Source organism: Nicotiana sylvestris, chromosome 1, assembly GCF_000393655.2.
Source record: "Nicotiana sylvestris chromosome 1, ASM39365v2, whole genome shotgun sequence".
Taxonomy (NCBI): Eukaryota; Viridiplantae; Streptophyta; class Magnoliopsida; order Solanales; family Solanaceae; genus Nicotiana; species Nicotiana sylvestris.
In genome coordinates this window covers 174,844,417-174,858,539 of record NC_091057.1, presented here as the reverse complement: position 1 = coordinate 174,858,539, position 14,123 = coordinate 174,844,417, and the positions used below count along the sequence as shown (strand labels likewise).

Here is a 14,123-nt window from a genome sequence, read left to right as displayed (position 1 = left end):
CGTCTAGGACAATGAAAGGAATTGTGGTACATCAAAATATTTTCTCTGTTCAAGCACGTTCATCTATGCTCTTTTAAGCTGTGTGTATATCTACTAGGACAAATGTATATCTACTAGGACAAATGCAGTTAAATGGAACAAATTTAGAATTCACTCGGTCACAATGTTTATAACCTGAGAATGTTAGTAGAAGATCACTGGTTTGGCATAATGAAGGTCACAAGCATGAAGAAGATTTGCTAGCATGAAAGAGGCAGATCTAAGTAGTTATCGCTTATGAATGATTTTAGTAACTTTTCTTCTTTTCCAATGTGCCCAAAAAAAGGGACCACTGGACGATTTATTCTTACATATATATTTTTGAGCAGATTCAAGTCAACGGTGGTTTCGTGGTGTAGTTGGTTATCACGTCAGTCTAACACACTGAAGGTCTCCGGTTCGAGTCCGGGCGAAGCCAAAAGCGTACATCATTTTTTTCTCCCATTTGTTGCATATAACTCACGAGAAACCATCAGATACTCTGTAAACACCTCCCAAAATAGTATAATAGCATAGGAACTTGGAACAAAACGTAGCGATTTTTCAGACAGTGAACTAGAAGTTCAGCTTTTTCTATACTGTTTTACGGTTTGTGCAGTGATAATTCATAAATTTCACACCTTTAGATTAAGTCGATGTACAATTTGTAACTTTTCATAAAAAGTTTGATATTGTAAGATGGACAACAGAGTAATTACTTGTTATATATAAGTAATACATTAAATTACATTGATATATCGTGTAGACATTCTTTATCTTGACAATGTATATAACTTAAACCATTTTTCTGATAACAACCTCTCTGCCCTTCCGGAGATAGGGATAGGGGTAAGAATACGTACATTTTACCCTCCCCAGACCCCACTACTAGGTTTGTTGTTGTTGTTGTTGTTTCATAACCCCAACATTATGAGACAATGCTGAACAAATAGAACACCTAAACCTCCATCATGTTGTGGTGGCAGCCAGAGAGAAAATTATTACACTTAAATCTTTGATTATTAGAATGATTAGTAAGTCATGGATAACAGAATAATAGCCAAAGTGTTTTAGTTAAGGGTTAAATAGCAAATTATAAAAGTGGCAATAATTTGCCATCGCGTACGTGTATGATAATGCTCTCAATCCACTAATATACCACAACCATGCCTTGAGCTTTAGTTTAAATTTATGAATTTGGAGTGCCAATCTTCAGGTCAAGTCCAAGGTCCATTCCGTTGTATGCAATGGGAGAATACATCCATAGATCATCAGAGCTCAAGAGCTGCAACATCCAAATAAAAAGAATCAGGATCTAAAGAAAATAAATTAAGAATAAATGTCACAACATTTATTATTATATTATAGCATTTGAGCTGAAATAAATGAGCTCAATTGAACCTGCAACCTAAATATTTTGTGAAACATATCTTACCTTGATTTGGAGTTGCAAAAATTTGACATACTGGACTGCCTCTTCAAGCATAGTGCTAATATCAACCTATATATCATGATTATCTTGCTTATCAGATTCAAATTTTCGTAGCAGATTAATTACATGAACATTATTGATGCAGTTTCAATGAGTACGACTACTCCACATACCTTTGTTCCGTTAGGGACGAGACTTTGCAAGATCCTCAATCTCTCATTAATTCTTTCTCTTCTTTTCTGTAATAAGAGAAAAAATTATCCTAATTTAGTCATATAGTACCAGATTAATAAACACTTTCACTACAAGAAAAAATCTTATTAGCGACTAACAGCTGATGCTTACCCTTGCATATAGACTCTGGGGATCAGTTGCTGAGCCCCTACTGGCTCTGGATTTACCATTTGAGTTGAGGGGAGCAGAAACTCCTTTTGAGTTATCGCTCGAAGCCAATCCATATAACTCATAATTAGAAACATTAGATTCATCTTCAGAGCAGCAACTAAATGAGCTCTGCCTGTGAAGCACATTACTATGGTTTTCCTTATTTCCAATCTCATCATCAGCATTACTCTTCATATTCTTCTTTGGCTTTACGCTTCTCTTGTTCTTCGGCACCTATATTAGATATCAGAAATATATTCAGAAACTAATTAATAACAAGATGAAACATTACAAGTTCAGATATTAACACTCACATCATTAACAGGCAACCGCGATCTTTTCTTAGAGCTCTCTGATGAACTGTCCATTTTATGATCTTGTTCGCGAACTTGCATTTGATCATATTCTCTTCCTAGCTGCAAGCCTTTTCCATGAAGATCAGATTCAGGCATATTTTCACCTGATTCTATGCTTTCATTGCATACTTCTTTGTTCAAAAAGTCAATTGCATCCGCCTCGATTACATTGTTAGGAGCCACCTGATGAGAAGGGTAACTCATTTTATCTTTAACACTATCATTTGTCAGCAACGTCGCGTGAAAATGGGGAAAATGAATGCCACTACCACCACTATTATCACTACTTCCTTGTGAAAAACCGTACATAGTATTTTTAGTCTCGTCTAAAGAATTATACATTGGAACCTGGTTAGTTAATCCTCCTACATTCATGCTTGATTGATCATGACTTGTCCAAAAATTGGGAAGTCGAATGTTAGAACTGTTAGGTAGCTCATTTGGACAGTTACCAAACAACTGTGCCATGAAATCAGCTTCCTCAGTAGAACATGTTCCACTCAAGGAACTCCATTCCCCTTCAGACAATATGGCTCCCACAGGTTCCATAATTTTGCTGACAAGTAGAGGAGTTGGAGATGTGCTGATTTGGTTAATGCTTTTAAATAGTTGGGATTAGAGGCATATACCATATAGTAATTATATATATATAAGCATATTCCCACCCATATAACAACACAAATGTAGGAATGTCTATGTTGACTTTGTTTGGTACTGTATTTCAATTAATATCTGGTACAGAGGCGGATCCGGGATTTAAACCTTATGGGTTCAGCCTTTAAAATTTTTAGCATTGAACTCATTATATTTTTAAAGCTATAGGTTCAAATCTACTATTTATTGTAATTTTAGTAGATTTTACACATAAATTTATGTCCCGCATCGACGCTACATACGTCCCTGCTTGGTAGCTATACTCCATCAGTTTCGTTTTATATTACAGTGTTTAACACGACACGAAGTTTGAGGAAACAACGAAAGACTTTTGCCACAGACCACAAGTATCCTTGGAACTTTGCAGCCTTAAGCATGTTATGACATTTTTATGACCATAAGAGTGTGTTAAGAGTCAAATGGAAGTTTAAAGTTATAAGGTTTCGAATATTAGAAACGTGTCATTCTTTCAGAAACAGACTAAAAGGGAAAGAATATCATCTAAAATGCAATATTAGGAGTAAATTTAATAATTAGAATAAGCCCCAGCTCATTTAACTAACAATTATTTGTTCAGAATGGGCCAACACCAACAAAGAGAGACTTGGTTCAAGCAATTATGGACAACATAATAGAACCACTCAGAAGCTTTTAAAAAAACACTTGAAATCAATATTAAACAATGATTTGGAATATAGTTTCAAATCATTGAGAAAAGGATAAACTGTTACTATCAACTAATTAAACACCAAGTTAGGTGAAGATGGAAATGAGATCTGGTGAAATATAGATACTGCAGAATCATATCTGGCATTCTAGAGGACTACGTGCGGGTCTTTTTCATTCGTTTATTAAGCATAATAGAGTTAACTAAATGAAAATGACATCATTAAAAAAAAACATAGATCATGATGCTATCTGGTATTTGACATAAAGTCTTCCAGCTTAGCTCCTGTCTCCTCCAAAACAATCTTCTTCAGACACATTATCGTATAAAATGTTTTTGGACACATTTTCATACAAAGTTCTAAAAATTGGACTTTTAATGACACTCAGCGGCCAGCGATCTTGTGAAAATAGACCAATAACAACATGTCTTAATCCGATAATCTACTAAATCTGAGATGATGCAAGTCACATCTAAAATTATCCAGTATTATGGAGAAGTTGGCATATTTTGTTAATCCGGATTTTAAAACTTTAGATAACTTGGATCTGGTGCAGAAATTCCACAAAAATAATTAGCCTTTATTTGGTTGATGTATTTTTTACATACTGTTTGCTTGGCTTGGGTGAAATGCAGCAGAGGATTTCAATAAGAAACAGACGAATTAGGAGATTACATACATATAATGATAATACAACAACAACCCGGTAAAATTTCACAGGTGAGGATCTGGGAAGAGTAGTGTATACGCATATCTTACCCCACCAAAGACATAAAGAGGTTGTTTCCGACATATACATATAACGATACAAATAAGGAAAATCTTTCTTGCAATAGCTAAAGTGAAGTCAATAGTTTAATTTAATGGATCTAATAAGCTAGCTAGCAACGTTGTTGGTGCAGAATATCGACGGACCTAATTCTATGTCTGCTTACGTTTGCAAATTACTAAACAATAGCTGGCTAACTGGTGGACCTATCTTTTTCCTGATTAGGAATGTGAGGTTTTTTTTTTTTTTTGGTTGATATTTAAGTTATAAATGTTGTCGGAGTAAAGAATTTTTAATAAGAATGTAGCTAATCAATCAGATTATGACTTGTCATTATCTCGATATGATAAATAATGCCAAAGAATCATAATTAAAATTATATCAACTATAGCTGTTATGAATTTTAAAAAAGAATTAAAGACGCCAGAACAGTCTTAATCGAATTTTATCCAAAGGGCATTAGATGTGTGCGTGTGTACATGTGTATGGAGGGGTAAATACTCATTCATCCTTAACCAAAAGTCTTGGTTTCGAACCTTGTGTATGGAGTTGCCTTTGTTAGGGAGCGCTTTATCCCCAATATGGGACTTTCCAGCGCGAATCCGGATTTAGTTGGGCCCAATATGGATACCGGACACCGAATAAAAACCCAAAAAAATTACTAATATATGTTGTCTTACCTCTTGGGATGCACTAATCTGAAATTAAGATGGAAACTGAATCATGGCTCTTCAACCAAAAAAAATGATTAGAACTTATACCGAGAATCAAAGGATCATTAACCCAAAGTATCTTTTGAACAACGTCCACTAATGACTTATTTGGGACTTCAACCCCAGAGATTCCCGGCGGTGTTAACGCTTCAACACGCGTCGAACCACCAGTCCTACACGGAGACCTTCTCCTCCACTAATTTTGAACCTTTTTTTTTCCGGTCCGATGCACAAAGAATCTCACGTTTATAGGTTCGAGAAGGGCCGCACTTCAAGGGTGTGATATAGACGGTTTATCCTAACTAGAGGCAGATCCAGAACTTATATTTTATGGGTTCAATTTTTAAGATATTAACATTGAACCCATTATATTTTTAAAGTTATGGGTTCATATCTACTATTTTTATAATTTTAAGGAATTTTTACATATAAATTTTTGTTTCGCATGGAAAATAATGGGTTTAATTGAACCTGTAATCAACTATCTACATCCGCCTCTGATCCTAACGCAATTATTATTGACTGTTTTCACGACAAGAACCAATGAATCATAAGTCACACGAAAATAACTTTACACTTTACAGTTGTTTAAAGTTCCTATTTTGAACATTTTCGAATATTACATTTCTAAAATGACTGCCGGGTGCCTACCGTTGCACGATCTACTTAAATATTCCTTCATACCCAATTACGATCATACTAATAAAAAAAACATGCATAATACATTTATGAACGAGTACTATTTCCGTTTTCTATATTTTATTAAATGAAAAGCCCACCGCACGAGTTTAACTGATTAAAATATTATGAATTCTCTAGATTGAAGGGAAGTGGAAAAACGGAAAGAATAAGAGAGTTTTGTATCTGTTAGGGACCTTATACGACCAACCAGTCCATGGGACATTTAGATTTGTACGTGGAAGAAAGAAACTTTTAGTTTGCATCTCTTTTTCTAAATATAAATAAATACATTATATTATCATTATCATTATAACGTATATATGGCCTCTTCCAATTATTAGTTCGCAAATATATCTAAGTGATTTTTCACATAATGAATCCATTGGTTAATTAATTATCACATTTTCACACGTAATTGTTTGATCAAGATACAAACTTTAGCAGTAATTACTAATTAAAGTATGTTCCAATTAGCGTGAATTATGAGAAAATCTATCATTAGTTGAAGTTCGTTCTGTTAGTCAAAATATATGCTCGAAAATAAAAACTATTTTTCTCTATCAACAAGAAGAATTAAAACAAAAATTGCTACAACCAACAAAATCAAATTGAGTGGTGGCCTGCACGTCTGCAAATATGTCCATAGTTCGTAGTTTGTTTCTTTAACCTAGTGCATTAATTATTTCTTCCTCTTCTAAAAAACAATTTAGTGGGAAATTTTTCAAAACCCAACGAGTATGAATATTTCCAAGTGAGCTGGAGATTTTTAGTACTCTTTTTCCGTGTTATGCACATTGAATCAAACCAAAGGCTCCAAATGGTCAGAATAGAAAAAATCAATCAACTTGCATGAATAAGCTTACAATAATTGTATTTATTAATCTTGGAATATCATTTATTTTCTTTATCTTGAGAATACATTTGAAAGCCTTAGTCGCTGGAAGAAAGTTTTGTTGGAAGATAAGAGACCAATAAGGCAACAAAAAAAAAAACATTACTAAGAGACCAATAGAATTTTGAAAATAATTTGAACAAATTATTACTACAATCCACAATCATAATATTTTATTTTCATAAAAGGAGTATTTTCACTTGTTTTCCCATTATCCTCTGTATAGATATTCTGGAATCGATTACCCAGAGGATCACTGAACATCTGAAAAATAGTTAGTAAAGTCATTTTTCTTTTATTTGTGACAAAAACGTCACTTATCTTTACCAATATCACTTGAAAAGTTCACTCTATTGGATTTGTGTGAAACTTCTGACCTACAAATCTGATGTGGTATTTTATTTAGTCCACATGGAATATTCTTTTTCAGTCCACTTCTTACCTACAAATCTGATGGGTTCTGAATTCCATGTTTATGTTTTTAACCACGAATTATACTTTTACAATTGTATTTATTAGTATGTTAAGATCGATCAATTTGCCATGAATATGAGATGGAGGCATGGATGATTATTGATTATATTACTGAATTGTTCAAAACAAGGTTGGTAACCAGCATATAACAGTCATCCATCTGAATTTTAGAAAGAAAAACGAATAACCAGCAAAAGATTGGTAATATTAGAATGTAAGTATGATAGAATTGGTTATATTAGGTAATTTATGTTCACCCGATTATTTTATCCCATGTCTGGTACAATCGAGTTAATTTTATCCATGATCATTGAACTTTTGTGTTTGTTATCCAAAAGTTACGTAAAAATCATTCAACTTTGTGTTTACTACACAAAAGTCAATTTTCTTTCTTTTGTTACACTAAAATTATTTTACTTTGCTTTAGTTATCACAAAAGTCACATTTTTACTTGAAAAGTCTATTATGCCCCTGATATTATATAAAGTTATAAACCTTCATATTTATGTAATACCTTCTATATTATATACTAAATAATATATTTTTAACTATGTATTTTACTTATAAATAAAATAACTTAATATTATTTTATTTATTATTTTTATAATATATTCGTATATTTAATTTTTTCTTAACGTTAGTTTTCAAATATATTAATAGCGTTATTAAATTTGTTAGTAACTTTAATATATATTAGTAGAGAAATAAATCGGCAAGTACATTTTCGTGAGAAAATTCGCAAGTAAACAAACAAAGAAAATGATGAAAAAATCATATATTAATCTGAAGGAAGGTAACTCCACATGCAAATTTAGCTGGAGATATTTTCTTGGGGATTTACTTTGGAAATTGGTTATTTGAAAAATTATACTACTAGAAGTTTGGGAAAAAAAGTCCAAAAAAATCGATCAAAGGTGGTCGGTAAGGGCCAATAACCGTCCAAACGCGACCATTAACGTGTGGTCGGTATTTTGAAGGTTCTGAATAACTTTGGTCGGTCAATTAAATTCAAAAAAAGAATTGCTGAAAAAAGTTATTTTATAACGCTACTAATATATCTTAAAAATTAAAGTTAGAAAAAATTAAATATACGAATATATTATAAAAATAATAAATAAAATAATATAAAGTTATTTTATTTATAAATAAAATATATTATATAGTATATAATATAGAAGGTATTACATAAATATGAAGGTTTATATAATATCAAGGGCATAATAGACTTTTCAAGTAAAAATGTGACTTTTGTGATAACTAGAGCAAAGTAAAATGATTTTTGTGTAACAAAAGAAAGAAAAGTGACTTTTGTGTAATGAACACAAAGTTGAATGATTTTTACGTAACAAATAAAAAGTGACTTTTGGGTAACAAACACAAAAGTTCAGTGACCATGGATAAAATTATCTCGGTACAATCTTTTTGATTCCGGAATAAACTTATACCACAATTGTTCAAATAGAAGAAATATAACATATTAAAATACACCAGTAATTAAAAGAAGACACCATTATAATCTGAAAACTCATTGGAAATTCGAGTAGACTTTTCAAAGATGTGTTAGATCAAAGGGACGTTCATGTCTCATGCGACGAGGCTACCCTAAATTTTTTCAGAGTTTCTTTCGGCCTCTTTACCTTTTGAGAGGGTGCAACTTCTAATCTAATTTACTTTTAATTTTTAACTACTAATTGATTGTGCTAGGATATATATATATACACACATATTATTTGTATTCAATCTTAAGTGTAATTACGCGTTTTCTCATGCATTATATTAATACTTCTTCCACTATATATATATAAAGTCAAATTTAAGGAGTTAATAAGGAGGATCAACTTGCTCAAGTAGAACAGGTAGTATTTTTACCTAAGGAAAAACAAAGAAGAGCTAAATATTTATCACAAAGAAAAGGACTTTGCTCAAGTTAATTTAAGTCATATTTGGAGGTCATAACTCAAAACTTAACTTTTAAATGTGATAAATATTTTTAGAAAATGGTGAGGTCCTCGGGGACCTACGACCCATGTAATGTTAGGTTGACGGGTGAAATTCAAAAATAACCAGATTTATAATTGGTCGTTCAAAAATAGCTCAGTTTCAAAAGTAATCGAAATTTAGCCATTTTTCATGTAAAGATAAATCTGAGCGAAAACACTGTTCAAAACCTGGAAAATACGTCAGCATATTATACTGGAATTCCAATATAAGTATGCTGGAACTCCAGCATAATATGATGGAGTTCCATCATAAGTACACTAGAACTCCAACATAATACACTGGAGTTCCAGCAAGTATATCGGTCCAGCATAATATACTGGAGTTTGGAGCATCGGTGCTCCAGTCTCCAGTATATTATATTGGAGCCAGCAAAGTATACCATTCCAGTATAATATGTTGGAGTTCATACACAGGTGCACCAAACTCCAGTATATTTTGCTGGACCGGTCTCTGCTGCAGCAAAATAGTGGCTATTTTTTATTAACTTGGTAAACGCTGGTTATTTTTGAATGACCAGTCCAAAAACTGGCTATACCGTTGACTATTTTAAGGCCCGTCAAAATGATAGGCTAATCCAGCCCAACCCATCAAATGACAAGGCCGTGTGGGCTGGACCGGTCCATATTGACACTCTACGAAAATTTCACTTTTAGCCATTCGGCTGAAACTTTTGACAAACACTAGCCCAAAAATCTATTATGCAGTTTGAAGCCAAAAATTAATTATCATAGCTAGCCAAAAACTTAAAGATCGGCACACCCTTTCCCTTTTTCAGCTTTTTTGCGTGCAAGTGAGTACACTACTAAAATTTCGACGGAAGAATTTATTGAAAAGAGATTAAAAAAAATCGACAACAAGCATTATATATCAGAGTTCAGCTCTTTTCATGAAGAAAAAGATCGCCACTAGAAAATGTTAACGACTTTTTCATTTACTTTTGGTTGATGAACTGGTTGGAGACTTTTGAATTTAATTTTCTGACAAGATGTTGTCAGGAATTTTTTTCTCAATTTGATAGTTTCAATAGTAAGATTGATATTACATGCACTTAATAGAATTTTATTTTTATTCAAGATATGGTTATACAGGGAAAAAATCGCTATACATGTCGGGTCATTTTACTATACATTACTCCATTGATAATGAAAATTTTTAGTTGCCAAAAAAGAATAATCAATTTTCAGTTTTTGCTTGTTTTGCATCTTTCCTTTTAAGAATTGTGGAGTATATTATTTTTTTTTGAGAAACTAAATTTTTTATTTATATAATACTATGTAAGTTCAAACATAACATCCGTAGAGTATACTCCATTTGTTACAATTCCTAGACTAACAAATAATAAATAATTAAAAATCACAGTAAGAGCATCTCATCAATTACAAATGTGTTGTCATTCAATATACAAAAATGATTGTCACTATATACAAGATATACAAATAGACTGCCTTTATACAAAAAAATATACAAAATAGACTATCATTATATAATTTATATACTAAATACACTATCATTATACAAAATAGATATCACTATACAAAATAGATGTCACAATACAAAATATATACAAGAAAGACTATCACTACATAAAAAATGGTAGGGTACAACCGTACAAGGGAGAAAGGTAGTGGAAGGTACATAGAAAATAGGTTGTCACTATTCGTAAAATATACAAAATAGACTCTTATTGTACAATTTATATACAATAGGCTGTCACTATACAAAAAATATACAAAATAGACTGTCACTATACAAAAAATATACAAAATAGATGTAACTATACAAAATATATACAAAATAGATGAAACTATACAAAATATATATAAAAAAGACTGTCATTATACAAAAATACATGATACACTCCAAATACACAGTGTGCACACATTACACATACAAAATTGTATATAATTTATATACACTATGTTTACATATTAGAAAATACACATTTGATACATTGTTCAGACAGATTATACATTCACGATACAAAATACATTTGGGGTACACAAATATATACACTTTAGATACACAAGCACACTCGAAATAGGCTCAATATACACTGTCGTACTTAGGATACAATATTTATACATTGCAAAATAAATTATTATATATTGCGCCAGTCAGGGGTCGAACCTTCGACCTTCATCTTAGGAGACAGACGCTCTATCCACTAAGCTATAGGTGCTTATGTTGTCATACTCATTCCTTTCGGTTACTATATGCAATATATTTGGACCGAATGGACATTTTTTGTAAGTAGGACAAAACATGGGCTATTAAAATTTTGAGGGGTTATAGAGGGTAGTTTTCCCTATGATTATTTAACACCAAATAGGAACTTTGCTGCTCATCTACCGCTTGGTTGGGTAAGTGGTATAGGTTCACGAAGAAAAAAAATAGAGAAATTAGTCAATTCATAAAATATTATTAATATTAGCCAATTAATTATTTGTAGCCAAAAAAATATTACTTTTTTACTTTCTTTTTAATGGGTGTTGTTGGAATTGATTGGATACATCTTATGGAGTTTACATCTCAGTTTTGAGATGATTTGGTAGAGTTTTGAGGTGGTTTGAATTGAAAATTCGAAGTAGAAGATGAATATGAAAAAAGATGATATGTGTATCACACTGCGTATCACATATGTATCATATTTGTATCAAAAGTGTACTACATGTATATCCATGTATACCTATATGTGAGATACATGCGTGATACCAAATCAGTCCAAATCACCTCCAATCTTCCTCAAATTTTGTATATTGACTCATCTATATATTTCAATGAATTTAAACCATACCCATTAAAAAATATTAATTTTGCTTAGATTTTTGGAATCTTGTATATATTTTTTAATATTTCATCACCTTGTTTGCTACCTCATCCATGAAATTTCCTTTCCGTCTTGCATCTAATATTGTTGATCACGCTAATAATATAAAAGAGATCTTTATGTGTGATTCTTGTAGAGAAAAATGCTTATATGTTTGGATCTTTAATTTTTATTTGTGCGTGGCTAATTTTGGTAAGTCTATGATTCATTGGTAGAGATTGGTAGTTAGGACTTATTTGGGATATTTCCGTAAGATTCCTTTCTTTTTTCTTTTTTCTTTTTTTGGGGGGGGGGGGGGAGCTCCTACAGTTCTCCTCCCAAGAATCTTGAAAAATGATATTGTATAGCCGTTGTCAAAATAATAGCCGAAAAAATATTATTTTTTTTTGTATATATGTACATTTTGTATGTTATATAAAAAAAATTATACAAATTTTATACGTTTTTTCAGCTACCAAATTTAAATAGTTTCTGGCGCGGGCTAAAAGTGATAATAACCCAAGAATCCTCTAAGGCCCAAATAGTAGAACGATTCTAAGGCCCAAATAATATATAAGATGAGAACCAAATGCTCTAAAACAAAAGGTCAACAATAACTGGGGAGAAATTAAAAAATAGCCAGATTTACAACTGATCGTTCAAAAATAGCCCAATTTCAAAAGTAATTGAAATTTAGCCACTTTTCATGTAAAGATAAATCTGAGAGAAAACACTGTTCAAAATCCGGAAAATACGCTAGTATATTATACTGGAGTTCCAGCATAAGTATGTTTGAACTCCAGCATATTATACTGGAGTTCCAGGATAAGTATGCTGGAACTCCAACATAATATGATGGAGTTCCAGCATAAGTACACTAGTACTGGAGTCAGCAAAGTATACCGGTCCAGCATAATATGCTGGAGTTCATACACAAGTGCACCGAACTCCAATATATTATGCTGGACCAGTCTCTATTGCAGCAAAATAGTGGCTATTTTTCATTGATTTCATAAACGCTGGCTATTTTTGAATGACCGGTCCGAAAACTGAATATACCGTGCTATTTTTACCAAAAACTGAATTCTCCGCGAGGATTGTTGTATATCTAAATTAGAGAATTTAATCTATATGCCCCCTAACAAAACCATTTCAAAAAACAATGAGGTCTCATGCCTGTCAACTAGTTTTGGAAGTCTAAATAGTAAATGGTTGGGAAGTGGAAAAGAAGCAAAGAAGCAGAGAAGGACGCGTTGGCCTTTGTAATAGAAAGGGGTTTTATGACCAAATTTGATAGCATTTTATAAGTAAGGTTAATATTGGTAGTTTTTTTGCTCTGGACTGGAACTCTTGGGTAAGATGCCTTGTGAAAATTGAAATGACTGCCTTACCCCAAGATGGGACCTAATAGCCTAGCTCAAGGGGTAGAGAAAATGAAGTATCAGCATCAGCTATAGCTCAAGGGGTAGAAAAAAAAAAATCCAGACTAACGAAACGAACAATTAAATCCATTTCCTGTAACAGATAAAGTTTAGTTCTCAGTTCCCTGCTTCTACAGAATGAACTAGTGAACTAAAGTACTAAATAATGCATATTTGTATTGTATGGCACGTTACTGACATTCTCTGTATTCGCATTTCTCTCTCTTCCCCTTAAGTTGCAAGAGCTCACCCCATCCCGGCACCCCCAGTCCCACCCCGTTCAACAGTTTGTTTTTTCCTCCGGAGGGGGAGTGGCAGTGAGAGGGCTCATGTCAGCCCTGGAGCAAAATATAACTGCACATATGAAAGCTGGCTGTGTATTCAATGTCATATTCGGTTGACTGGTGGTTACAAACAGGCATTATTGACATGATTGAAACTTTGAAAGTTGAACAAGAAAAGAGCATTATACAGTTATCAGGAGTGTAATCTTGAAGCTCAAGTACACCCTAGAAGAGGAAGTTTATTATTGATGCAAGTAATAGAAAAAAATTCCTTAACCTTCAAATAACATGCATGAAGCTTTGCTAAAGAAGTTTTCTCCTGGGACGAGAATGTTCCTATTAATGTGAGAGCCCAGGTCTGCAGAAAAGACTAAAAACATCTCTACATACTTTTTCCAAAATATCAAAAACATTTCTTGACATATTTCCGTCAGTATCATGATAGAGAAGTGTCTATCGTTTCTGATAGAAATGATAGTAACGATCTCAGGCTTGCATATCCTTGTTAAATCAGATTCTACATATTCTTCACATGATTTCATCAATTTCAAAGTCATTAACACAATCTAA

General features: G+C 32.5%; 1 protein-coding gene and 1 non-coding gene across 2 annotated transcripts; one reads left to right on the top strand and one right to left on the bottom strand.

Moving 5' to 3' along the window:
* Positions 1-383: 383 nt before the first annotated feature.
* Positions 384-457, top strand: TRNAV-AAC (transfer RNA valine (anticodon AAC)). The gene has a single exon. It is a non-coding gene; the product is annotated as a tRNA-Val (tRNA).
* A 416-nt stretch (positions 458-873) lies between these two features.
* LOC104227034 (transcription factor bHLH84) lies at positions 874-2,441 on the bottom strand. Its single transcript, XM_009779164.2, has 5 exons — positions 2,149-2,441; positions 1,796-2,068; positions 1,624-1,689; positions 1,454-1,519; positions 874-1,303 (listed from the first exon to the last, which is right to left on the bottom strand). The coding sequence occupies exons 1-5, from the start codon at positions 2,392-2,394 to the stop codon at positions 1,208-1,210; spliced, it is 747 nt and encodes a 248-aa protein (XP_009777466.2). The 5' UTR covers positions 2,395-2,441; the 3' UTR covers positions 874-1,207.
* Positions 2,442-14,123: the final 11,682 nt, after the last annotated feature.